Consider the following 27912-nt stretch of genomic DNA (forward strand, 5'->3'; position numbering starts at 1 on the left):
TTCCCTGATGGAGGCCAGGGAAACAAATCTGAACTGTTATGAGACCTATACACACAACCTTCCCTCATACCATAACAAGACAGCAAGCTTGTCCTCCCCTGTCACCACCAACCCAGACTCCCAAGCCAATAATCAAGCCCAAGTAACTGAGGTATAGTCAGGGCCTCATGTCTCTCCATCACTGCACTGGCTAGGCAATTTAATAAATACAGTGAAGAAAAGCCATGCTTTACAGTACGCATTAATGCAAATCAAATTTGTATGCCAAACTACAAAGTATTTCAATTCTTAACTTCTTAATGAAAAAGGTGCTGTTTCAGCACATGCACAAAGCCAGGATTTTGCATTTCAAAAAGAAAAATATTACAGGATTTAATCTTTTTAGTGCATGTCAAAAACTTCAAATTCTTTAAGCAGGTACTTGCAGCTGGATGCAAAGAAGAAAATGTTTCATGAGCACTGTAGTCCCACAAACAGTCATGTCTGCAACATGCTGGCCTTTTCATCAAAATGGTGTAACATTTTAATGTACCTTTCACCAAAAATGTTTTTATAACTCCTATGTACAACAGCTTTGCATAAAATTAAAGAGGAAAGTGGTTCAGAGAACAGTGCTGCTCTGCTAAGCAGCAACTCACAACTAAGCAGAAACAGAATTTCTGAACCGCATGCAAATATAGCCATATGTGGGTTTGGTCTATGTAAACTATGCCCCTGCCAGTCACAGATGATTTCTCTATTTCAGAACTTGTGTAGTATAACCATTTGTAAAAGGCCATATTATGCAACTTCCAATTACATCTACTGCAATCAGCATGAAATTAAAGTACTGTGGCTGTTGCCACTTGCCTGACAGCACATCTATGCGTCCTCTGTGTATAAATGTTTTAATAAAGGACTGAATTAACTACCAGGCTGGAAGATGCATGCAAACTGTTCAACTGTCCAGAAATCTTCTGGCACAATGCTGCAGCAGTTCACATTGCTGACTCTCACATCTTGGTCCTTCAGTTCAGGTCCTGGGCAGAGGTGTTGCATACCCCATCTATGTCCATGTAAACTTTTGCGGGGTACTTTCAGTTTTTCCTATATTTTAAAGCTATACAAACAGGTCAATTGTCGAAACTCTAAATTGTGTGTGTGTGTGTGTGTGTGTGTGTGTGTGTGTGTGTGTGTGTGTGCGTGTGCGTGCACTCTTGCATGCATGTACTTCCTGCAATGGACTACAGCTTCCTTTTTCCAGAGTGGCTCTCCTCCTTACGCTCACTGCTAAACGTGATAGGCTCTGGATTTCCACATTCTCAAAACAGGCTAAATTATGTATTGGAGAATTCACAATAGAAAGAAATTTATAGTTGTTTGAAAATAACGAGAACCAGCTAGAAAATACAATTCCCATGTGCTTGTGAAGTGAACTGTATGCCCATACCTGGGAAAGGATCGACGCTCCTTCAAGTCATGGGAGAAGTTCATTTTGGAAATACACTGGGAACAGCAGAACACTGCATACAATTCTGAGTTTAAATATTCCAGTAAATGTGGCATAGTATGCAAATATTTTATGATGAAAAATAAAGTATAGAACAAAAAAAACAATATTTAATCAGTGTCCCCATTTCTAGATACAGATTTAATCACGGAAAAGAGTTTGGTAGCCATGCTGAACGTATTATTGCAGTGGATCGCTACCAATAAAAAACAATTGCAGTTGCTATTTTTTTGTTTTTGTGGGGGTTTTTTCTGTTGTAACTCAAAGATCAAGTTAAAAAAATAATAATAAACTTACAAATTCAGGGACTGGAAAGTCAAGCATGTTGAAGTATACATTTCCATGACTGCTCACTTCTGGACTCACAGATTAAAAAAGATATACATCAGAAACATATACTATATGTCAGGATCAGCACACAAATGCTGAAAGTATGAGCAGAAAGTGCTTAAAATGCCCCTGCAAGGAAGTTACTGTGGAGGAAAACTAAGTGCTATCATGCAATGATATTATTCAAAACATGTAAGCATTTCTTTTAAAAATAATGTCATTGTATAATGGCAATAGTCCACTCGTGCACATGGGTAATATGGCTTTTACCCATGGTTAGCTTTATCTAATCACTTGGGCTCCGCTCATGTGATCAAACTATGCCAACCTTAGGGAAATCCTGTGTTACCTATACCTAGTTGTGGATTATTGTTATCCTATTTTATATCAGACTTAAGAACTTCAGCAAATGTGGTTTCCAAAATATATTTCATTCTGCCTTACAGCAGTTTGTGAGGCATGTACAACAACTCCCGCCCTCCCATTTTCTGGACAGTATTAACTTACTGAATTAAACAAAGAGAGCAATAAAAGATAATCTTATTTAACTTGACCTGCAGTCTCACCTTCTCCTGAATACTTCCCATTTACTATCACTGTCTGCCTTGTATTTCTGGAAGGTTTCCTCACATATTAGGGCCTTGCAGCCCAAATGACTAATTAACTTGACTATTCAACTAGTTTTGACATGAACGTTACTAAAAGTTTTGTAAACTTACAGAAGTGCGAGCAATCTTCGAGTGGTAGCTTACTTTTTCTAGTCAAGGTATCAGATAGGATTATCTAAAGCTTTGAAACGCTGGTAACTGGAACCTTTCCCTTTTGTCTCGCAATCTTTTATTGAGCAGTTCTGTTGTGTTACCTGAGAATGTATTAATATAATTGGCTTATATACATCTCCCCTAGCTTAAAATGGCATTTTTCTGTAAATGTACACAAACACAGTTACCACAGCACTGCATTATGTGCAGAACAAGTAAGTGGTTCATAATTAAAATGAAGAGAAGTAAAAGAATCCTTTCATTTATGCCAAAGTAGAAGGGAAAATTGGAAAATCATGCAATAAAAGACTCAAATTATATGAACAACTGTAAACCTGTAGCCATCCAGTTAAATTATAAATGAATGAGGCATTACCTTCTATCTACAATGAAATATTAATTTAACAAACAATTTTTGCACATCTCTCCTCTCAAACCCACTTTCTTTTTGTATATCAGCAAAACACTAATTTCCAAACATTGTTAAATATCTGTCAATCTAAAAAAAATTCTGTGGATGCCTCACTCCTTTTTCATCTCTCTATATTTTTGATTGTCTGCCTTTCTCTTTATCTTAATATGTATGAGTGTGCACATGTGTGTGTGTGTATGTACATTCTTGCAATAACAAAAACACCTGTGTTGTTTTATAACACATTAATGTTTTGTTCTTCTGAAATCAACTGCTGAAGTCTTAAAGACTTGAAAGTTGCACAACCTTTGCTACTGAGAATCAACATGACAAAACTTACTTAGTGTCTCTGTTCTCTGACCAGATATGAAGGTGTTAGCCAGGACCATCCCTCTGACATAATCCCATCTATAGCAGACATTCTGGTATCCAACTCTGTGTTTACCAACTCCTCCAGATTCCTCAGGGACTTCCTCTGTTACATCTGATTTGGGATTTGCAGCCTTCTTTACATATCCTTAAGCTCACACCTGAAGACCATTCGTCAAGGCAACAGGCATTCAGTCTTACATAAGTAAGCACCATGTTCAGCATTAATACTGGTAACATCAGAGACACTAATACACAAATGTATGCAATATAAGCATTAAAACATTAAAATGTACCCTTTCTAGATGAGTAAGAATTTGTCTGAAGTGAAATGGGAGATTTCAGCCGCTCAAATGAGAAGGAATGGGAACTGGCTGCAGTCTTTGACCATGAGGGCTTTGGTCAACTGGTGAGAAATGTATCACAAAGCAAAAAATTCTACATGTCACACTAACAAATGCAGAGGGTATCATGAATCCAGAGATTCCCAGGTAAAAACAGCATTAGCAAACAGTGGTCTTGTCACTGTGTAGTTTGGTGTGACAGAAAGGGCAAAAATACAAACACAAAGATGACTTTAGGAGGGTAGATTATGTTGACATGAAAAAGGGGATCAGTACTTGAGTTAGAAGTTTGGTAGAAGACTGACAGAGTGATTAAACAGTCTGTGAGAATGAGGCCATGAAGGAATTACTCTGGGCTATGGACAAGGATTTCATGAAGAAGAAGAAAAAAAATGCAAAAAAGAGACCTGCATAGTTACAAGTGAATGAAGCCAACAATCAGTACGGAAAATGGGTTCAATAAGAGGTCAAAAAATGGGGTTGACTAGTAAGGAAAAACAGTACAAGGAGTCCAGCAAAAACACCTTTAATGGGGCAACAAATGCAAAGGTTGCAAGATAATTAATTGGCAGAAGGAATCACAAAGGGAAACATGGACTTCTCTTAGTACACAATAGAAAGAATGGTGGGAGAGGTCTAGCTGGTCAGGGTGATTAGGAAGAAGCAGTTGTGCCAAAGTGATTCTACTACTGAAAAGCAAGGGGAGGGTGCTATGTGGGGAGGCAGGCAGGGTACAGTGGAGAAAGCAGTGAACAGGAAATGGGATAGACAGGGTGGAGGTGGAAAAATAATTGGCTGCCCTCAAGGAAGATAAATCACAGGACCAGACTGGCTAACTCCAAGAGTCTTTAGAAATCCAGTCACTGTATTGACAGACCCACTAATAAGATCTTCAGCAGATCACTGGCCAGGGTACAGGTACTGGAGGTCCAAAAGGCAGAAAGTGTAGCACCCCTGTATGTGGGAGATATAGGAAAAAACTCCACAGGACTACAGCAATGTTGGCTTAGTGTCAATGTCAGGGAGCCATGGACAAAATCCTGAGGGGTAACTAGTGAACTATCATCTCTAGAACAACACAAATTCAAGACTAAAATTCACTGTCAATCAAATATGACCATCTTATGGGCAAGCTGTAAGTGAACTTGATAGAATTACTAGCAGAAATAATTTATATGGACTTTGGGAAAGCTTTTGACTTGGCAGGACAGAAGCAGTTGATAGAAAGTCTAGAAGGGTCATTGATAGGGCAAACAATGAAGAAATGGATTGTTTTAAAGTGTAATGATGGGACACAGAGGGTTGTGATGAGAGAGGCTGTGAAAAACTGACAGGCTGCCAGCCCAGCCAGATAGAATCTTGTAAATAATTCTGATTTGTAAATATTAATATAATCCACAGGCTGGTTTTACAAATGTAAAACAGAACTATATGTTATGATTAAACTATATGTTGTACTGAGCTTCAAAAATGTAACCACAGTGCACTCTGCTGGAAGAAAACTGATAAGTCAAGCATTATATGACTGATCTCAAAACTCAGAGCAGAGATTCCCGGACCAGCAAATTATTTCTATTGTTTTGAGACCAGAGTTAATTGCTAGGTTTTACATATATAATGTCTTTTATTGCTGTGGCTTCCTGCAGTTGCACATTACAAAAAGAAATGTAAATTCTGAGTTTCTGTTAACCTGTGAAGCTAAATCAGAAGTGTCAAGAATTATGTAATCTAAAATGTGTCAGCAGTGATGTATTATCAATTTAAGACCTTTCTCAGAGAGAGAATCAGAGCATTTTGCATTTGTCTTCAGAACTGACAACATCACCAGCACTCTGCCTTTGCTCTGTATGTATGCAAGTTATTTAGAACATTATTTCTCTTAGACATAGACAGAAAATAATAAGTTCAGTTTGTCTGTTTTCTATATTTATGTCAGACTATTCTACAGTATTATTTTAAGCATTTTCCTGTGATATCTGAACTCTTGATTAGCACTATCTTGAATTGAGGAGATTTGTCTTGTGTTTTTATTATTTATTATTAAATATTTTTAAACCTTTCAACTGTGACTGTTTGTGTAGAGATAATTTAAGCTCTAGAGCACATTGTATGTATATAGTGATACTGTCCAAGCCACTCCAATAAGCCTTGCTGTTCGTCATACTTAATTGGATAATAAATAAAATGTAAAATAAATAATAAAAATAAACAATAATAATACTGCACAGTAAAACTGGACACCCTTTGGTAAGGGCCTTATTAGTAGCTGATACTAGTGGTTGATGACAGTGATTTCTACCTTATAGCCTGGGCAGAGAAAAGGGCATAGCTGAAGAACCTGTGCCAGTCTTCCCCAGGAGTGTCTGTGTGTTTGTATATAACTGTTATATCAAAGTGTGTGTGTGTGTCAGCTACTTGAGCAGGGACACAAAATACTGATTGGACAGAGAGGGTGCTGGAGGTTTTAGTTTGACCACTCAGCTCAGACCTGTACCCTATAGCTGTGCCAGTGGGGACTTTTATTTGGGATCTGGAAAGAAAGGGAGAAACCAGCCCCGGACTGACTGTGATCTCTATATGCTCTTAAGGGAAATTGTACTTTACTGAGTGTGTACTTGTTATCCTTCCCAATGTGCATGTCCCTCACTGGTGCTAGTGATGAGGACTGAGGCTCCCTTGATTACTGGGCCAGTGCACAGGTGTCACAGGGGCTACATCAGAAATTAGGCAAGTGGCCTCTGGGAGCATTTCTACCTGGCCCTCCACTGAAAATGTGCTCTGTCTCAGTTGGACTTTCCTAGTAAACAAATGCTAAATAAATAAATTACTATGGTCAGACCCATATGATTAACAATTCAGTCCGTCAGAAAAAAATTAAAATTTAAACACCCGCATATAACACAAAAAATGCTTTTGCAAGAGGACAAGCTCTCCCTGCACCCTCCATACCCCCTGCTAATTATATATGCCAACTCTGAGATTACATTACAGTGGGGAAAATGGCAAATTTCCTGATCCCTACTGTAATGAGATCTCAGCCAGAACAGTTCCATGGACTGAATTGTCGATCATATGGGTTCAACCAAATGTGTTTTGACAATCTGTCCATTCGAAAGTTTGACAGGAACCCCGCAAAAGTTGGTACAATAGTACAGCATGTAGGAAGAATTTAAGTAGGATTTTGAAGGTTGACTAGGTAGAAAGAAAAGTGTCGGCTGATTTTCAGAAAAGATGAATGTCAAGTGCTGCACTTAGCCACACCAACAGTGGTATGAAGTATCTGCTGGAGAGAGTGGCAAAGATGGCAACAAGGAAGGAAAAGAAGCTGTGGGAGTTGATCAGGCTTGGACTAAACCATAAGGAATAAGGAGGGGAGGGGGAGTGGCAGCAGCCAGCAAAATGTGGGAACAGACACATAAAGCTTTCAAGTTATACCACACAAGTACCACTGTGTACAGCTCTGGAGGCCCTACAAAGAAAGGAATATCAGGCTATAGGAAGGAGTCAAACAACCAAAAAGATATCTGAAATAGAGGGAAGGGGTATGGCCAGAGGCTAGAGGACCTACACATTTTTTGTTAGACACTTGAAGAGAAGAGGGAGGCATGATACTGGTGAAGAATATTATGTAAGGGAAATATGAAGGGGTCATTCTGAGCAAGGAAGACAGTTTAGATAGGGAAAAAAGGCGATAGTAGATTAAGAATTATCAAGTCCACAGTTCTCTAAATGCATTTTTTTTTCACAGAAAGGGTAGTGAGCTCAAGGAGTGCAGTAAGAGAATGGGTGCTGGAGAGACAATCCACAGAGGTATACAAGAAAGCATGGCACAGGTAGAGAAATGGTGACAGGGAAGGTAGGAATGTAGAAGAGGTTGAGTATTAAATGCAGTTCTGAGACAGACTAGGTGGAATTTTTGTGTCCTTTTGTCATTAAACAAATGCTATGTGGCACCAGTTAAAAGAATGCTGGGTTGCGCTCTCAGGTGATGTGCTTTACATGCAAGGAGGTGGTATTGATAAGTACTTTAGTGCATCTTAATATAAATCGGATGAAGGAACCTTTTACATAACCAAAGAGCAGAGCCCTCCCTAGCTCATAATGTAAAGAAGGTTAGTTATAAGTTTGATACACATACCAGTAGTTAATTAAAATGGGTCCATGTAAACCGTATTATTAGACGGTGCGAATACTAAACCCCCTTGGTTTCAACTGTTAACAGAGTTTGTTGTTAAAAAAGGTAAACATAAAGGTATAAATGTAACTAAAGTGATTTAAGAATAGGGAAAAGAAAATGTATTCTATGATTGAAAACACAACTTAGTGTAGATTGTTTTTGTGTGCGTTACAGATTTACTGATCTCTCTTCACAGATGTGGAGTTAGCTTTTAAGTGTTACAGTTCTGAAGCTATTTACATATGTACATGAGAGCAACATACATACATACACAATCCCTTTCTAGATATTCCACCTGCATGTTGTATTTCATGAATTATGAGGTGGCATGCATTTATCATGATGCTATATGCATTTAAGTGTAAAAAAATGACAAAGTTAAGGGAAATTAACAGCCTTTTCATTCTTGCAGCACTGTCAAAGTGAAATTGACTTGAGCTGTCTGTGTAACTTACCTTGCAGCATAGCTGAAGTTGTATAGTAGTTAAATGGCACATTTTTAACCATATACTCATCGGAGTCCAGTGAACCCAACTTTTCTCCTACCAGCACAGACTTTCCAGTGCCTGCATTCCCAACCAGCATCACAGGCCTTCGGTTCTCCAGCAGTCTGTCCATGAAGTACCGCAAACGGATAGTTTCAGTAGTGTGTACTAAGCATGCCTAGAATAACCAAACTTTCATTGTCATTACACAATTGTAACACTCAAGAAGAATACAGTTATGAAAAGAGAGACCAACATTCAGTGACAGTGTGCAGAGAAACACCATGTTTGTACTTACCTCCTTATTCTTGCAACAAATTTTTACACTTCTACCAACAGTCATACACAGAATTATTAGAGTTTTAAAACCATGATGATGCTAACATAACCTAGTCATACCAAGGGCATGTTTAAAAAAAAAAAAATCACACTTCACGTTACGATATCAGCATAATGTTATACATGATTAAAATTTTGTTTTTCTAAAAGATGATTCTTTATTAGGATTAAAATGTTTACAATTCTGTAAGATGACAAGATGTGACAGAATAAATCATATACTTGACTGTGGTGTTGGAGATAACTTTTGAGAATTCTGTGGACTACATGATCACTTGCCACATTACTTAAAGAAATAAACCTGGACTGTTCACTACAAAGTGTGCACGTGTGTTTGAGTGTGTGTATGTATGAATGAATGAATGTGTGTGTGTATGTGTGTGTGTGTGTGTGTGTGTGTGTGTATACACACACATACACACACACACATATATCAAACTTCAAAAAGAAAAACAGCACTCAGAAGTGGTTAAAAAAAACTTTTTAATACTCTGCAACTAGGCTACACCAATAAAACAGTTTTGCTTCTGCTTCCTAAGTATGCCATCAGCTCCTATGGATGCAGAAGTGAAACTGGTTTATTGGGGTAATATACTTACAGAGCATTAAAAAATAATTTTTACAACTTCTGAGTGCTGATTTTTTTTTGACATTTTATTGTTGTTTACCAAGCACCACCAAAGCCATTGGTATCTGTTCTGTGAAGAGACAGTTGTTTGTGTGTGTGTGTGTGTGTGTGTGTGTGTGTGCATACATTATATATATATATATATATATATATATATACATATGTAGAGTAGAAACGTAAGGATCCAAGGACAGCAGATACTTCAAGTAAGACTTTCCTTTAATATAGGACAACTAAGAACAAAGACATAAGCTCTTTCGTAGCGGTGCTACTTCATCAGATGTATAACATAAACTATGACCATCAACAGGATCAAGTTATCTGATGAAGATTATGCTTGGTTTGTGCCACAAACTCAAGCAATAGCTTCTGAATCACCTGCAACAGTCATCCAACATCCCCAGCCCTAACACCAAATTGATCAGATAACTTGATCCTGTTGATGGTCATAGTTTATGTTATACATCTGATGAAGTAGCACCGCTATGAAATAGCTTATGTCTTTGTTCTTAGTTGTCCTATATTAAAGGAAAGTCTTACTTGAAGTATCTGCTGTCCTTGGATCCTTACGTTTCTACTGTGTGGATTACAATTTACTTTTTGGATTCAAGAACTGGCTGGGTATTGTGGACTGTGTCCTAAATATATATATATATATATATATATATATATATATATATATATATATATATACGCACACACACACACACACACACACACACACACACACACACACACACACACACACACCTGCTCAAGTCCCTCATTTCGAACACTGGAATGCCAAACACCAGCATTACAGACTGTCCAACTTTGCCCCCCTCCTTCTGAACCAATGGTAACGCTTGTTCCTGGGTCCAAAGTGGTACAGTGTTTCGTGGCTTGGTGCTGGTGTTGGGTACACTAGAATTCGTCATTCGGACTTTTACAAAATTGTGTGTCAACCACATGAAGACTTAACCACCTGTGAGTCGACTAAATAATAGTAAACCTGTATAAATTTTATATATATATATATATATATATATATATATATATATATATATATATATATATGTGTGTGTGTGTGTGTGTATATATATATATATATATATACACATACACACACACAGATACACACATTTATATATATATATATATATATATATATATATACACGTGTGTCTGTGTGTGTGTGTCTATATATAAGCATAATATATATATATATATATATATATATATATATATACACACATACACACACACACACACACACACACACATCTCCACTCCATTGCTGTCAAGCCAAATTTAACTCCTGGCTACCCCATCTACCCTGTGAACAGCCGCCACTGTCATCAACAGAGTTAACTAGATTAAGTAGGGAATGGAAGCAGATTGACAGGCCTTTCTTCTGCATCTCACAGACACAGGAAAACAGAGAGACACGCACTTATGAATGATGCACAGTCACCAGTCTTCCTCTTAAAAGTCTTTGTGTTGTACGAAGAAACAGCGGTACTTGGGAGAAAGTCCACGTGACCACAGGGAGAACATGGTGACTCCACACACAAACCACCGGAGGTGAGAAATGAACCACAGAACCTCTTGCAGTGAAATGCTAATTGCATTCACTGTCCTACTATGTGTGTGTGTGTGTGTATGTATGTGTTTGCATACATCTGTATATACACTTATATAGGAATTAGTTAAAGACATCACAAAACACATGCACATACCACCAGAAATAAAAAAGTGAACAGATAAGCATGCGGCATAAGGGAAAAACAGCTTGCTGGTTTGCTAGTGCTGTTTCTATAAAGGTGCCAACAGTGACTTTTTTTGAAGTTTTTCCTTTCCTGCATGACTTTTCAAACATGAAGCTAGTAAATGTGTGTGTGTGTGTGTGTGTGTGTGTGTGTGTGTGTGTGTGTGTGTGTGTGTGTGTGTGTGTGTGTTTGTTTGTGTGTGTAAGGCACACCTTTATTTAGTCACTGTAACATTTATTCAGTTGTTGTGGCTGCCTACTCTTTACTATTTTTCTGCTATTAGATCAATTTCACCTTTAGATGATCGGTACTATAACTAGCTATACACCTGCTCTATCCATTTTGTTTCATTTAATCATACTGTCATAACTCAATAGTACTAATGTTTTGGTTACCTACACTTCCTGCTTCAACAGACCACATAATATTCCTTTCAATTCACTTTTGATACTTACCAGCTTTGTAAAATGACCAAAATGTATGTTACCACATTCTCAGTACTCCAACTTGAAATCTCTAAAGTATACTCATTAAAGGTTTCTCTCAATCTATTTGGAACATAAAAATATTTGTGAACACACTTTTATGTAAATATCCTGAAACAATTTGACTTTGTAGCAGCATATAGTGGCATTGTTTCATCTCTTTCCCAAAAGATGCTTCCATTCCCGACACAGCATACCCCCTCTTGAAGATTGAACTCCCTTAGTTGTTTACGCGCTATACTCACTAATCGATTTGTGTGTGGGTCTTCTTGCTTAGCATCTATCAACAGTAACAGTATTCGTAGAGGTGCCTCAAGGGAACGAATCATTAAGCTCACACTTTGTATGGAGTAATTATGTTGTCAAATTCAGTTTGCAAACTTCCAGAAGCCATACTTCTGCTGTACCAGGCCTAATCAGTGCATTCTTTCTCACATCTCAGGTGTTGCCACTACATCACTTTAGTTTTCTGTTCTTTCCAATGCCTGAGATGCCCTTCCTCTGGTATTCATACCGGTTTCCAATTTGCACTCTACAGATCATCCACTTTTGTATTCCTTCTTTATTTTACAAGTTTCTCAGAAACTGTAATGTGTGTTTCACTCATAAAGTAACCCCCCCCACACTTCTCACTTATCCCTCCATATTGTATACCTATCAGTATTCTCTACATTTAAATTCATTGCTTCCGTAACTATTCATAACTATTTTGCATCTTATTTCTGAAGTAGAAGAAGATGCGTAACCTTCACTTGTATTGGATATTTAACTCGCCACATTCCATAGGTAATGTTAACAAATCCCAAACTACTTTAGACTTATCTCTATCCCAAATACAGTCCCTTATCAAATTCTTAACTGACTTTATAAAATTTTCTGGCAAATTTGCTGGGACTGCCTGGAATGCATATAACACTAGATTTAACACAACACAAATGCATGATTTCCATTCCCAAGTCTAACACCAAAACTATCATCTTCCACCTTTATATATCACCATTAAATCTGATTTTCAGCAGTTATTACTCCCTTTTAAAGACAACTGTAATATTTACACACCATGTCCCTAAATATTTAAATATAGTAATACTTCCTTAATAGTCATGCTTATTTTGCAGACTCACTGGTGGGATATTGTTAATTGTCACTGCATGCGTTTTCATAGTCTTCATCTTTTATTCCAATATTTTACTAAATTTATCGAACAACTAGAATAACTTACTGAATAAATCAAAAATATGGTGCAAATAAGAATTTAAATTCCCCAACCTGCAATCTCTATCCTTCTAAATTTGATACCCTCATCAAAGTAATCAATGGCTACAAGTACACAACAAATAATAGGGATGGCATGACACCTTTTTATCATTTTTCTATCTACTCTAAAGGGAAATGACTGTCAGCCTGTATTTGTATTCTGCCTTCAATATGTTCACTAAGTTCTTATTAAAAATGATGGTGACTATCATCTGTATTAAATAATACCACTCCAACCATGTCAAAGGCCTTCTCCACATCAAGATTCATTAATGGATCCAACTTTTGCTATGCCCTTCTCAACAAGAACTCAGTCTACAGTATAATATCAGAAGTTTGTCTATGTGCAACAAATCCACACCGATCACCAAGTAGCAGGTTAGGAACCAGAAGAGCGAATTTCTTCACTAATGTTGCCAAAAAGACCTTGCAGTCATGATTTAAAATAGATATTGCTCTATTAAGAACTTGTATTTACATTTTGCTACTAATAGGGTTATGCTGGGTCATACAAAACCCTTTTTCAGTGGAGGCCTGGGAAGAAAGCTCCAAAAACATATTTCGTAAGAGAAAAGCTTATAAAAAATTGTAACAGACACTTTCTGATTACAACATGATTTGAAACATTGTGATCATACCTCTCAACCTCTTAGAGCAAGACATTTGGACAAAGCCATAAATAAAAGTGGGACAAAGGCCAAAAAATAGGGACAATTTTTAAATATTGGGCTTTTCAAATTTAGAAAGTTGATAAGGTTTTACATTAGCATGGATTTTCTGAATAGTATAAAGTCTGAAATTCAAATGTCTGTCATTAGATTTTAAGTTCAATCTTTAGTGATTTGCCAGTAATTTGCCAGATAACCACAGTTTTACGAAAAATGGACTAAAAATATGAGGCAAGAATCTGGACATTCTGCAAAAATCTATACATTTGAGAGGTATGACAGTGATTGCAAACTGAACATAGACTAGAAGGTAATATAGAATATCAACATTTACTAAAGCACTACAATATAAGTGCAAACATCTGCTGAAGGTAAAATATACCTTCTGTGAATGGAGTGGCAATGCAAAAACATATATTTGTATTAGTAGTTGCAACAATATTTTCAAAGAAATATTGAGAAAATTATATCCACTATAAATAGGTTGCTGTAAGTGGTTAAATAAGGAGAGATTAGATAAAGAGTTATCAGCATACATATTTATTTGGATGGAATGAAAAGGTACATCATCTATAATTTGCAAACAGAAGACTCTGAACTTTCTGTCCTTCAGCAACCAATGCACTCATTACTTTCTTCCATGACTGGCATCTCCTTAGTCTTTAGAACTAAATTAAATAATTCCAAGGGAGCTGTTAAAGTCCTCTAACTGCAAACCCTAAAAATCCAACCAGAAAGCCATCACTGCCCAGATGTTTTTCCAACTTTGTAGCCATGAATAAATTAATCAGATCTTGCGATGAAAATACCTACATCAAGCTATCCTCTTCATATCTCATTAACCACAGTCACCCTAAGTTTTGTTAAAAGAACTCGTATCTCAACTGAGCCCCCAGTGCCTTTTGTAATTCAATTATAAAAATTCCTGTTCCTTGAGGACTGTTAAAGAAACTTGCTATTGTTTATTTTTTTATCCATTTTTCTTGTTTTACCCTTGCTAGTTCCTCCCCACCAGTATCATTACTATCATACAATGCAACTCACAATTGCCTCGGTCTCTCCTCTAACTATTTCATCTTCTCTTTATAATTCATAATCAACCATCTGAACAGTAAAGATCATATCTTCCTTCCTTGCCTTCATCTTAAACTCATTCAGTTTTGTCAATAGAGTTTGTTAATTATCCCACCTAGGATATCTCTACTAGGGAACTTCCTCTGCCTCTCAAGCTCTCCAAGAAGGAAGTTACCATCCTTCAAACAACATAACTATCAAAGCCTAAGCTGACAGAATTATAGAATACAGTTTATCTTCAATCACTATACATACTTGTTCAGCCCTAATATACATTATATCTCTATGAGATCCTGCCTAGTACCTAACTGAATAACACTCATACTGCTCCCTAGACAATGTGATGTCACATACTGAGGTACACCACATTGTATTCATATACAGTGTCACATACCTCCCCATTTATGACAGGCAGTGCATCATGCTGTGACCCCCTCTTACCTTCACCATATTAGTAGTCATGTTCCAGTCTCCCATGCAAACTGCAATGGCTTCCTTCATAATCTTTCAAAGTTCCACTTACACAGTCCCATGTGGGTTATATACAATACATGCACACTTTATTAATGCTTTACTCTAACAAGACATCCATCAACATTGCTAATACATCTCTTCTTGAAATTAGTATCATCACATATATTTACCTTGTCCCCACAAAGGAAAATACCCCTCCCCATTCTCAATATCCTCCGATTAATGGATTATTTTCATTTTCTTCCAAACACATTCCTGCAGGGCTATTAGTTGTTCTGAATTTCCTAAAGCACATGAATATTTTGTTTTTTCTTATAGGGATTGCCTAAGCTATTTACATTTGAGATTACTAAAATCATTTATTTTCCACAAAATACATCTTACATTTCACATCCTCTTGTTTAATGTACTCTACTTTTAGTTTACATCACAGAATCATTTCTATCCCAAATATGGAATAGCAATTTGTAGAACAAAGTATATAAAGTTAGAAACAATTATCCTAAGACAACTCCAAGTGTAGGTTCTGTGTTATTTTTTAAACCATTTCCTCTAATAAATAATGATAGCCAAACCTCTGATTTCAGTCAGATCTGTGTGTGCCTTCTCCAACTCCTCAGTGACATCTGTGTAAGAGTTTATTCCATCTTCCATCTCCAACTGCTGCACCTTCACCTCACCAATATATTCTGCCACAACTGTACTAACCTTCTCTTAGTTTCACCTCAAAATGTCTCTGTTACATCAGTCAAGAGACTCTTCACCATCATAATCACATACAGTTCCATTTGCTTAGAGTCGAGTCATACCTCTGCTCACGACTCACCATCTCGAGTTTCTCCTCTGTTGACACACACAGCTTCTCAACTGTCTTGCTTTCTTTCCTTTTAGGTTTCCTTCTGGGCAGAGTCACATAGAATCACTTGGAACTTTATCACCAAGCTGCTTGAATCTCTGTCTCTTGAAATTTTAAATTTAAACCTGCAGAGTAACATTACCAGACATTCCAAGACATTGTGCATTTTGATGCTACTTTGCAATTGCAGATCTTATCCCTTAGACGGATATTTTACTTAAGTCATGGCTGTACAACCACCTCTTTTTTTTTTCTCCCTTGCAGCTGGCAATCAGCTGCACGTGGTGCCTCTCCACATCAGCTGTGTCTAGGGTATCTCCGATACCTCCCCTAGACTTACTCTAACCCATGTTTGGGGTTGAGTAAGGAGATCAAAGCATCCTGGTACAGTGTCATACAGCTACTGAGATTTGTTTTTTTTTTTTTTTTTACTAATGACCTAACTTCCTGTTTCCCCATGCGAGCCCTACACACACCAAATGGGCAAACATGATGAGGATCTGCAGAGTGTTGTCCTCATCTTTGCTTCAACTTAGCCATGTCTACTGCATATTGCCACTTCAGAACAATGTCCTTTTTTGCATATTCCCTCCTCCACCAGAGATCTAATGCAAGGACTGCTCAAGTGCACACACCGCCCCCAGCATAGGCCCACCAATACTTCCCTTACTATACCTCATATGCATGAGTCGCTAATGAAATCCAGGTCATAGGGGCTATAGTTAGGGTTTTACTCCTCTATACCGTGGCATGGCTGTTCAACAACATACTTAGCATCCATAAGTAAGAGGTTGTGGGAATGAAGTTCCTCTCATGTAAACACTTTCTGTCTTTAAAGTCCTCTAGCTATCTGAAATGTAAGGTAGAGCTGAGACAGCACTGAAATAGTGAACAGTTGTTTTATTTTTGTTTGCTTTAAATGTCCAACATCACACATTCATCTGGGACAACAGAAAAGTTTATTATCTTGAGTTTGCTATATACAGGCATGCCAGTTGCATTTCCTGAGTTTAGTAGTTTCTTGTTTCAATGCGATGGATTTTATATGAGGTCAGGTTTTGTTGTGGTGGACATTAAGTGATGTGTTTCAATGGGTGTTTCTTCAATAACAGTAAATATAAGATTACGTGTGGTTCTCTAATGCAGTTTTAGGTAGCTCCAACAGAGTACACCAGAACACATTCTGTTGTAAGTATCTTACTACTGGTTTGTAGGTAAGTGAAGGGAAATGGATATCGTTGTGCATCAATCACTTAATTTCTTGGTGATGGCTTGAAGGGTGGTTTTGTGAGATCGGGAGGCAGTGAGGTAAGTCATATAGTCATCACCCCATTGTTGTGCAATCCCAGAGTTGGAATATTTACAGCTGTGGGAGTGCAGCAGGGGTGCAGAATTCCCACCTCTGCAAAAACACCAATTTTGACGTTTGTTATTCAATGACTTTGATCACTCTCTGGTATTTCATTTTTTAAAGCATAATACTTCAGTGTTGACACCATCAATGTTTTGATCTGGATCCTATATTTACAGATTTTATATCTCTAATGGAACTTAATACTGTCTGCTCTATAGTTGATCAGCATCTGTTAAGTTGACAAAATTTGGTCAGCTAAACAAGATGTTCAACAGGTGTGCAAGATAGGACAATATTCTGGGTAGGGGAACATGCTCTTTCCCTGATATTGTGTGATCTTGGAGTTAAGCATCTAAAATTAGTAAGGGGTGTTGGGGTGTTTGCCCTCTTGCAAAAGAAGTTGTTTACTTAATTTTTTTGTTTAATTTTGCATTCAATAAGGCTGTTGCTCGGTGCATGCATAGTACTGCATCAATGTTTGCAATGTCTTGATTGACATTGTAAGCATCAATATCTGGGTCAGTTCAGCTTCAATGGGACCAGATGGTGTCTCAGGCTGCGTCTTGCATGAACTACAGAACGAACTAACCCCCCACCTAAACACGCTGTTCAACCTCAGCCTCTCCACATGCTATGTGCCCATAGAATGGCGCACAGCAACGGTTATTCGTCTCCACAAAGGAGGGGCCACAACTGACCCTGGTAACTATCACCCCATAAGCCTGACTAGCCTGGTCTGCAAGGCTATGGAGCGCATCATCATAGAACTCATTAACAAAGACATTGGGAACCTCCAAACACTTGACCCGACCCAGTTCGGCTTTGTTAAGGGCAGATCATGTCTACTAAACCTGGTGGACTTCTTCGAGACCGTCACCAAGGCCATAGATGAGGGAAAGGTGGTTCACACAGCCTACCTTGACCTCGCCAAGGCTTTTGACACCATTCCCAATTCGGGTATTACAGAAAAACTCACCAGCCTGAACATAAACCCCTACGTCATGATATGGGTTGCCAACTGGCTTACAGACAGAACTCACACGGTAAGAATAACGGGCTCCAGGTCCGACTCTAAACCAGTCACAAGTGGTGTCCCGCAAGGCTCGTTCCTGGGACTCCTACTGTTCGGCATATACTTCTCAGAAGTACAGGCAAACACAGGAGGACTATGGCTAACCCAGTTCACCGGTGACTGAAACCTGGGAGCCATAATTGACTCTCCGGCTGACATCGACATCTTCCAAAAGGGCCTTACTGAGACAGACACCTGGTGCCAAAGTCATGGCCTCAAGCTAAATACCAAAAAATGCATAGTCATCCCAGTTTGGGAAAAACAAAACACCCATGAATTACCACATAGGTGGCAGCCCCCTTAATACAGAAGAGGTAATAAGAGATCTGGGGACCCAGGTCGATAGCAATCTCTCCTTTGACAATCATATCAGTAGTTAGGAAATCCTTCTATGTGGTCCATCTAATTAGTAAAGGTTCTCATCTAGAAATAAAGAGGTTATAGTGTCCCTCTATTCATCACTCATTAGACCCATTATACAATCCCCATTTGGGATGTACCTCACAAGACACTTCCAACAGCTGGAAAGACCACAAAAGTACCTCACCAAGAGGATTACTGGTCTCAAACATATGTCCTATGCAGCCCGACTGAAAAAACTCCGGCTGTACTCAGTGGCATATCGCTTACTCAGAGGTGATCTCTGCCTGACTTACAAAGCCATGTCCAACTCAGAATTGATGGACATGCTCCACCTAAAGAAATCCAAGTCACTGCAAGCCACTCTAGTGAGCTAAACCTCACCACAACAATAAATAGAACATGATGGAGGGATAGATTCCTGTCACAGAGACTCCCCATGCTTTAGAACAAAATTCCAAATTACATCAGGCAGAGCCCCTCACTAACACTCTTCAAGAGAAACCTTGACGAGTGGAAGGGTAACGGAAAATACACCCCTGGGATCACTTCATTGGCTCTGCTTGACAGAGGATCAGTTAATTAATCAATGGGGTGGCAAAAGCTGACACACTCTGGCTAGGCTTATAGATGCCCTCGGGCAGATAGCCTAGCACCTACCTATGAAAATTAGTAGACCCACATATATATCTGTATCTAAATCAACTAAATTCATCTAACCCATCCGAGCAAAAACTGCAACCATCAATACAGTATTATGAAATCCAGCCCGTCATATGTAATTTTCACCTGCACTCACAGCATGAATAAAACATTCTAAACTATATATTCAAATCTATGAAATGGAAGCCAGTTTTGTTGCATATAGGAATAACCCAAGTTCAATAGCAGACTGGGGGGTTGGTTGATGGAGCTGGAGGGGGGATGACGAGGCTTTTCCTGCTTGACCCTCCTTGGGGGCACAAATTGGGGTGATAACATATGAAGGCCATTTCCGAGTTTCTGGTGGATCCCAAAGTCTTGGAAGCAGTAGCTGGGCAAAAGCTTGTGGGAAGATCTGGGAACAGTCCCTCTTTAAGGCTTGAATGGGGTCACTCTCACAGATCACACCTCATTTCAGGCAGGCCTACATATATCTTATGTCATCACACAGAAAACGGCTTCAATTTTATAAACCACAAGATATACTTATGCTATTGGCTATTCTGGCTCCATAGACCTGCATCCTCTATACATGCAACCAACTTCATCAGCCTAAAAAAGGGACCTTGGGGGTTCCACCTGTGTCCCTCTTGAACAGGGGCAATAGGTGCTGATTTTAGTCTCTGCTTGAACCAGACACCCTTGGAAACATGGGTTGAACTTGGCGAGGCTTGTAAGAGCCCTGGGGCCATTAGCCTAGTAACCTCCTATGATCCTATGACTCAATGCCTCCTAACAGAATACTCCATAAGGTGGGATGATGTGGTCTCATGAAAATATGAGGAGACAGTGGGACACAAGGCAGGAGAATAGAATCCAGCCAGCCCAAATATATTACTAGGAAAAAAATAAAGTAAAATAAAGCCTACTTAAAAGAAGTACATAATAGAAATGCCAAACAATATGAAACTTTAAAACAATTCCCATCACATCCAGCCACTAAACATCTATACAAATTAAAAATGTATTAACATTTAAAAGCTACTTTTAATCTATTTTAAACATATTACTTTAAGCACCAGACATCAACCTTCTTCCTGTAATACATTATTGATACAGAAAGCAAATTATTTTCCCCATATTCCAAACCATCAGTTATCAGCAGTACCAAACATATTCAAACATCAAAATTAAAAAAAAGCCTTTACATGGGTGCTTATCCTCTTTACATCAGTTTAAGACCCAATTAAGTTCTATAACTGGATCAATAACAACTGAGTTCAGCACTAAACAAGACTTAGATTGACCAGACCAACAGCTTAATATGATATTCGTATTCCAACAGTCTTCTTCTTCTTCTTTCGGCTTTTCCCGGTTAGGGGTCACCACAGCGGATCACCTGTCCGCTCATGATTGGTAGTGGAGTTTTACAGTGTCGAGTTGCCAGCCCAGCACCCAACCTTCCACAGAAGGCACACACATGCACACACTCACACCTAGGGCCAATTTAGAGTGTCCAATCCACCTACTGCATGTCTTTGGGATGTGGGAGGAAACCGGAGGAAATCCACATGACCACAGGAAGGACATGCAGACTCCAAACAGAAGGCACCCCAGCTGAGAATCGAACTGGAGAACCTCTTGCTGTGAGGTGGCAACGCTAACCGCTGCACCACCGTGGCCACCCCGTATTCCAACAGTCTAATCAATAAAAAAGGGATTGTTGCCATGGATATGAACTTTCCTACGGTCTCTGTTACGGATTTGGTGGATATGGGTATCCTGAGGCAATGTAGAAATTGCCTCATGTTTACTGACAATTAGTTAATTCTCAAACAAACTGATATGGTGTGTGAGAGATGTATTTATTTCACTGGAGGCAAAGCTCTCACAAAAAAGTACTCCTAATGTCAATAAGGTTGTCAGTAGTACACATGCTACACCCATCATGCACAATTCAGAGCAGACATATAGACCCACATAAACTGAGGCACTTGCATGTAACCTTCCTAAACCACAAAGACCTCCTAGACAAAGTACATATATGAAATAACCTCAGCAGCCACAAACACACTCTTTCAAAATAACGTCCACATAAACACATAGAGCTACATCTCATGGAGCCTCTACCTCTAAGCCCATAAGAAAAGTCACCACACAATCCAACATTCTAATCATTGGAGACTCCATTATGAGACACACTGATGTCCCTCTCACCAGGCTGAGTAAGGAGACAGTTACAGTCATTTGCTTATCAGGGGCTAGGATCTGCCACATTATGCATGCACTCAGGTGTCCAATCCACCTACTGCATGTCTTTGGGATGTGGGAGGAAACCGGAGGAAATCCACATGACCACAGGAAGGACATGCAGACTCCAAACAGAAGGCACCCCAGCTGAGAATCGAACTGGAGTGACGTCCCACTCACCAGGCTGAACAAGGAGAGGGTCACAGTAAGCTGCCTATCGGGCGCTAGAATCCGCCACATAACACAAGCACTCGGGTCACTCCACAGCAAGTACAAATATGACACAGTCATTGTCCATGCTGGTGTGAACGACCTGAGACGTACCTCCCTGGACTGCATGAAAAGAGACATAGAGGAGCTCTCTGATTATGTAGCCCAGGCAGGTATGACCCTAACCCTGAGCAGTATCCTTCCTTCACCAAGAATGATGCCACAATATAGAGACAAGATGATCAGCTTTAACAATTGGCTTAATATCTGGTGTCATTCAAAGGGGATCCAGTGTCTGTCTGCCTGGGATGACATGCTTGACAAGCCACGCTGCTTCAAGGGACGGCTTGCACCTGTCACCCTGGGATTCCGGATATTGGCTAAGGCTCTTGCCACCCCATAGTGCCTTTTTAGGCAAGGCTCAAATTCTAAACCTACCACCCTAGAAAACAAAAATGGGAAGAAATTGAGGGTAATGCTGCTCAATGCCAGAAGTCTAAATCTCAAAATGCACGCACTCGAGGCCCTTCTCAGTATGGAGAACATCGATGTCTGTGCTGTAACTGAAACCTGGTTCAAGGCTCCTGAGAGCACCCGGCACTATTAGGTTTTACCTCATATCATGCGTTCCGCCCCAAAACCCGGACCACTCCACAAAAGGAGGGGTGTATCCATATTCATAAAGGATACTCACACCTCCAGGTTGGTGGCAACGCATGAAGCTTCGAAACCATCCAGGTGCAACTAACAATAGGCAAAACTGCTCTACAAATTGTAGCATGCTACAGGCCACCCTCTCAAACTCAGGAACCCCACACAGCCTTCCTGAAGACACTGGAGGGTATAAATGTATCTCCAAACACCATCATATTGGGTGACTTCAACTACCCGAATATAGACTGGGAACATTACTCAAGCCCTAACTTTCTAGCCCAACGGTTCCTGGAGTTCATAAATTCAAATGCCATGGAACAGCTAGTCACTGTTCCCACGAGAGGAGAAAATATACTAGATCTCATTGTCACAAACATGGGGACAAAATGCTCCACACGGAAGTATATCCCTCATTGGTGAGATCTGATCATAAACTAATCTCACTGGAAATCCACATCCCCCCACCCCAAACAAAAAGACCATAGTGAAGAACTTCTCTAAAGCAAACTTCACACTACTCAAGACTGGTGTGGTATCCTTCAAGGCCCCTGAGTCAGAGGAAACCACAACCCAAGCTGCGGAAGCCCTTACAAATGCCTTCTATGAACACCTCCAGGACTGCATGGATCAGGCAATCCCAAATAAAACCAAGACTCTTTCCACAAAGGGCAAACGTCCAGTCTGGTGGACCCCAGCCATTAACAAACTTTACAATAAGAGGAGAAAGCTATTACATGATAGAACAAAATCCATAAAAGGGAAGTCACCCCTGATCATTATTAGTAAAAAAATACGAGCACTCATAAAATCAACTAAGGCCAATTTTGAGAGAAAAATTGCCATGGATTCAAAGGACAATCATAAGGCCTTTTTCAGCTATGTTAGGAACCTGGGTGGAAACTCACAGATATGCTCAGAATTAGTCCAAAATGATACAAAATCACTGAACCCACAGACATTGCCAACATACTGGCAGACAGGTTCAGTGCAAACTTCACCCCTCTCCCCTAAAGGAGAGATAACTATCCCAGCCGAGTGTAGCCTCCCGGACATCTCAAATGCGCAGGTGAAAGCTGCTCTCTCTAAAGCTAAAAACACAGCATCAATGGGACCGGATGGTGTCCCCGGCTGTGTGCTACACGAGCTAAATGAGGAATTAAACCCGCACATAAGGCAGCTGTTTAATCTCAGCCTTACCACAGGATACGTGCCCAAGGAGTGGCGTCGGCAACTGTGGTCCCACTCCACAAAGGTGGCCTCTACAGACCCTGGTAATTACCCCATAAGCTTAACAAGTCTAGTCTGCAAAGCTATGGAGAGGATCATAATGGAGCTCATAAACAAAGATATAGGGGACGTGCAGACATTGGACCCGACCCAGTTTGGCTTTGTCAAGGGAAGATCATGCCTTTTGAACTTGGTCGACTTCTTCGAAATAGTCACCAAGGCCATTGATGAGGGAAAGGCAGTCCATACAGCCTACCTTGACCTTGCAAAGGCTTTCGACACAATACCCCACTCGGGTATTGTAGAAAAACTTACCAGCTTAAATGTAAACCCATATGTCACAAGATGGGTTGCAAACTGGCTTAAGGACAGAACCCACAGGGTTACAGTTGCTGGCGCTGTGTCAGACTCCAAGCCGGTCACAAGTGGTGTCCCACAGGGCTCGGTCCTTGGCCCCCTATTGTTTGGCATCTACTTCTCAGAAGTACAGGCCAACATGGGAGGACTTTGGCTGACAAAGTTTGCAGATGACTGCAAACTGGGCGCCATAGTGGAAAGTGCATCGGACACTGATATCCTTCAGAAGGGACTCACGGAAACAGATAGCTGGTGCCAGAGCCATGGCCTGAAGTTAAACGCCAAACATGTATAGTCATACCCTTCGGGAAAAACAAGGTAACCCCAAGCTACCATATAGGTGGCAATCCACTAAGCACAGAAGAGGTTATCAGGGACCTGGGGACCCAGGTTGACAGTGGCCTTTCTTTTGACACTCACATTGCTAAAGTGGTTAGAAAGACCTTCTACATTGCCCACCTGATCATGAAGGGATTCACATCCAGATCTAGTGAGGTCATTGTTCCCCTGTACTCTTCACTTATCAGACCAATGATTGAGTACAATGCCCCATTCGGGATGTATCTCACCCGACATCTGCAGCAATTGGAGAGACCCCAAAAGTTCCTCACCAAAAGGATAAAGGGACTCCAAAATCTGTCATATGCTGCCAGATTGAAGAAACTCCAGCTCTATTCAGTCGCATACAGTCTGCTCAGAGGTGACATGTGCCTGACATACAAGGCCATGTCCAACCCGGAATTAATGGACATGCTCCACCTCAAAAAATCCAAATCCACCAAAACCACTAGAGCAAGCGACTTAAACCTTAGCACGGATATAAATAGGATGTGCTGGAGGGATAGATTTATCACTCAGAGACTCCCTATGCTGTGGAATAAAATCCCGGTCCATGTGAGGCAGAGCACCTCGCTGACTCTGTTCAAGAGAAATCTAGACCTGTGGATGGGAGATCGTAGGTTTACCCCGGGAATCATCTCTGGGTCACTGCTGGACAGAGGCACAACAAACTAATGGGCACAGTATTTTTTCATATAAGGGGTGGCGTAAGCCACAATAATTTGGGCTAGGCTTATAAATGCCTTAGGGCAGATAGCCTAGTATAAACCTATGAACCTATGAACCTATGAAGGTCATTGGATCACAATTACCAATATGACTCAGTCATAGTCCATGTGGGAGTAATTGACCTGAAACGTACCTCCCTAGACTGTATGAAGAGTGACATCATGGAGCTCTCTGGATATTTGTCTCAGGCTGGTATGAGCCTAGCACTGAGCAGCATTCATCTTCTCCAAAGATGGTGCCACAATACGAACAAAAGATGATTGACTTTAATAATTGGCTTAACTTCTGATGTCATTCTAAGAGGGTGCAATATTTGTCAGCATTGAAGGACATGGTCAACAGACCACACTGCTTTGCCAGGAATGGTCTATACCTCTCACCTCTAACCTTTTGAATATTAGCTAAAACATTGTCTTCCCCCACAGTGCCTTTTTTAGGCAATGCCAAACTGAAAGTACTTCCAGCATAGCAAATCAAAACCAAGAAAATCTAAAGGTATTACTGCTCAATGCTAGGAGCCTAAACAAAAACTCCACTCCCTGGAAGCTCTCTTTACCCTAGAATGTTGATGTCTGTGCGGTCTCTGAGATGTGGTTTAAAGCCTCAGACAGCACACCAACAGTGCAGGGTTATAATGTCTTCTACACATTTAGACCAGCTACTTCACAGGCAAGGACTAAAGGTGGAGGTGTCTGCATTTACATCAAAAATAAATATACTTCAAGGCTGGTCAAATAGGACAATGCACTTGAGCTGCTCCATGTTCAAATCACCATAGGTAAAATCTAATACCACTTCCTTGCAAGCTATAGGTCCCCCTCTGTAACCCAGGAAACCCATACCATGTACTTAATCTTATTAGAAACATTAACTATCCAACCCAATATCATATTCATCGGAGGCTTTAATTACCCAACTATTAACTGGGAATCCTATACAACATCAAACGTACATGCACAGAGATTCCTGGATTTTGTAAACACAAATTCCCAGGACCAGATATTCAATGCACCAACCAGGGGGTGCAACCATACTGGATCTGGTACTCACTAATATGGGAGAGTGCTGCATGCCCCCTACTGTTATGCCTTCCCTGGTAAGGTCAGGCCACAAAATGTTTTGTTTTGAAGTAAAAATAAAACCTGGACCCCCAGCTAAACAGGGAATATTCAAGAACTGTTCTACGGCTAACATCCTGCTATTAAGTGAGAGCCTGGCAAAATTTCAAGCCCTTATAAACCCTGAGAATACTTCTGCCTATGCAGAACTGTTCACAGAAACCCTATACAAGCATGTTAATAGCTGCATAGAGGTAGCTGTACCCACCAGGGAGAAGTACAGAACTAACTCAAGAAACAAGTCACCCTGGTGGAATCACAAAATCAATCAGATGTTTATCAGGAGGAAGAAAATCATGGCAAAACTCAGGAGGTGCAGCACCCAGCAGGATAAAAGCACTGTCATTAAACTAAACAAACTCAGAAGACAAATAAAATCTACCAAAGCCAAATTTGAGGTAAGTTTGGCCTCCTAGGCCAAGGACAGCCACAAAGCATTCTTTAGCTATGTCAGCAACCTCAAAGGCAAACACAATTGTGTGCAGAGCCCAGTGTAAATGGATCCACCTATAATAAGCTAGAAGATGTAGCAAACTTCTGGCTGATAAATTCAGCTCTAACTTTACTCCTCTCTCCCCCTCAACCATCCCTCAGGAAATATCATCAAATATAACTCCCCCCTACTATCACTAGGAAACAGGTCCTTAATGCTCTCTCTAAAACCAAGAACACTGCATCAATGGGTCCAGACAGTATCCCAGGATGCCTTCTAAATAGCATGAAACATGACCTATCAGTGCCTCTGGAATTACTTTTTAACAAACAGGCTTCATGCCTCATGAATGGGAAAGGAAACAGTCATCCTTCTGCACAAAGGTGGGCCATCTACAGACCCTGGAAGCTACAGAACCATAAGTCTCACTAGTCTTATATGTAAAGCCATGGAAAGTATTATCATGGAAATTATCAATAGTGATATAGTAAACCTTCAGACACTGGACCCAACCCAGTTTGGTTTTGTCAAGGGCAGATCATGCCTACTCAACCTGGTGGACTTGTTTGCGAAGGTCACCAAAACAATGGATGAGAGCAAATTGGTTCACACTGTCTACCTTGACCTGGCCAAGGCATTTGACACAATACCCCACTCGGGCATTGTTGACAAACTCAAGAGGTTAGGTACAAACCCGTACATCACCCAGTGGATAGCCAAATGACTCACAGACATGACACATAGGAAGTTAGAATTTGGGAGTCCACCTCTACAAAGGGGCCAGTCACAAATGGAGTCTCTCAGAGATCAGTCCTTGGACCACTCCTTTTTGGCATTTACTTTTCAGAAGTCAAGGCCAATGTCAGTGGTCTCTGGCTGACTAAATTTGCAGATGATTGCAAATTAGGAGCTGTCACTGAATCTCACACTGACACAAATGTTCTCCAGGAGGGGTTGACACAGACAAACAACTGTTGTCAAAGTCATGGACTAAAACTAAATGCCAAGAAATGTATAATAGTATCCTTTGGGAAGTCATCCATCCCTGGTAACTATCATATTGGCAACACACCACTTAGAGTTGACCCAGTAGTAAGGGACCTAGGGACACACACAGTAATCTAGCCTTTGATCATCACGTGTCTACAGTGGTGAGGAAATCATTCTATGCTGCACAACTTATAAACAAAGGCATGGCATCTAGTCCAAGGAAGTCATTGTTCCATTGCATTCAGCATTCATCAGACCTATCATTGAATACAATGCCCCTT

At 40.0% G+C, this 27912-nt stretch overlaps 1 protein-coding gene across 1 annotated transcript in view; it reads right to left on the reverse strand.

Moving 5' to 3' along the window:
* DNAH9 (dynein axonemal heavy chain 9) overlaps positions 1 to 27912 on the reverse strand; it is a 3419770-nt gene that overhangs the window by 1187314 nt on the left and 2204544 nt on the right. Inside the window, exon 38 of the mRNA XM_044069722.1 lies at positions 8338 to 8545. Coding sequence (XP_043925657.1) covers positions 8338 to 8545 — 208 coding nt within the window. The remainder of the gene's footprint in view (positions 1 to 8337; positions 8546 to 27912) is intronic.

This window comes from Protopterus annectens, chromosome 4.part0, assembly GCF_019279795.1.
Source record: "Protopterus annectens isolate FY-2018-M chromosome 4.part0, PAN1.0, whole genome shotgun sequence".
NCBI lineage: Eukaryota > Metazoa > Chordata > Ceratodontiformes > Protopteridae > Protopterus > Protopterus annectens.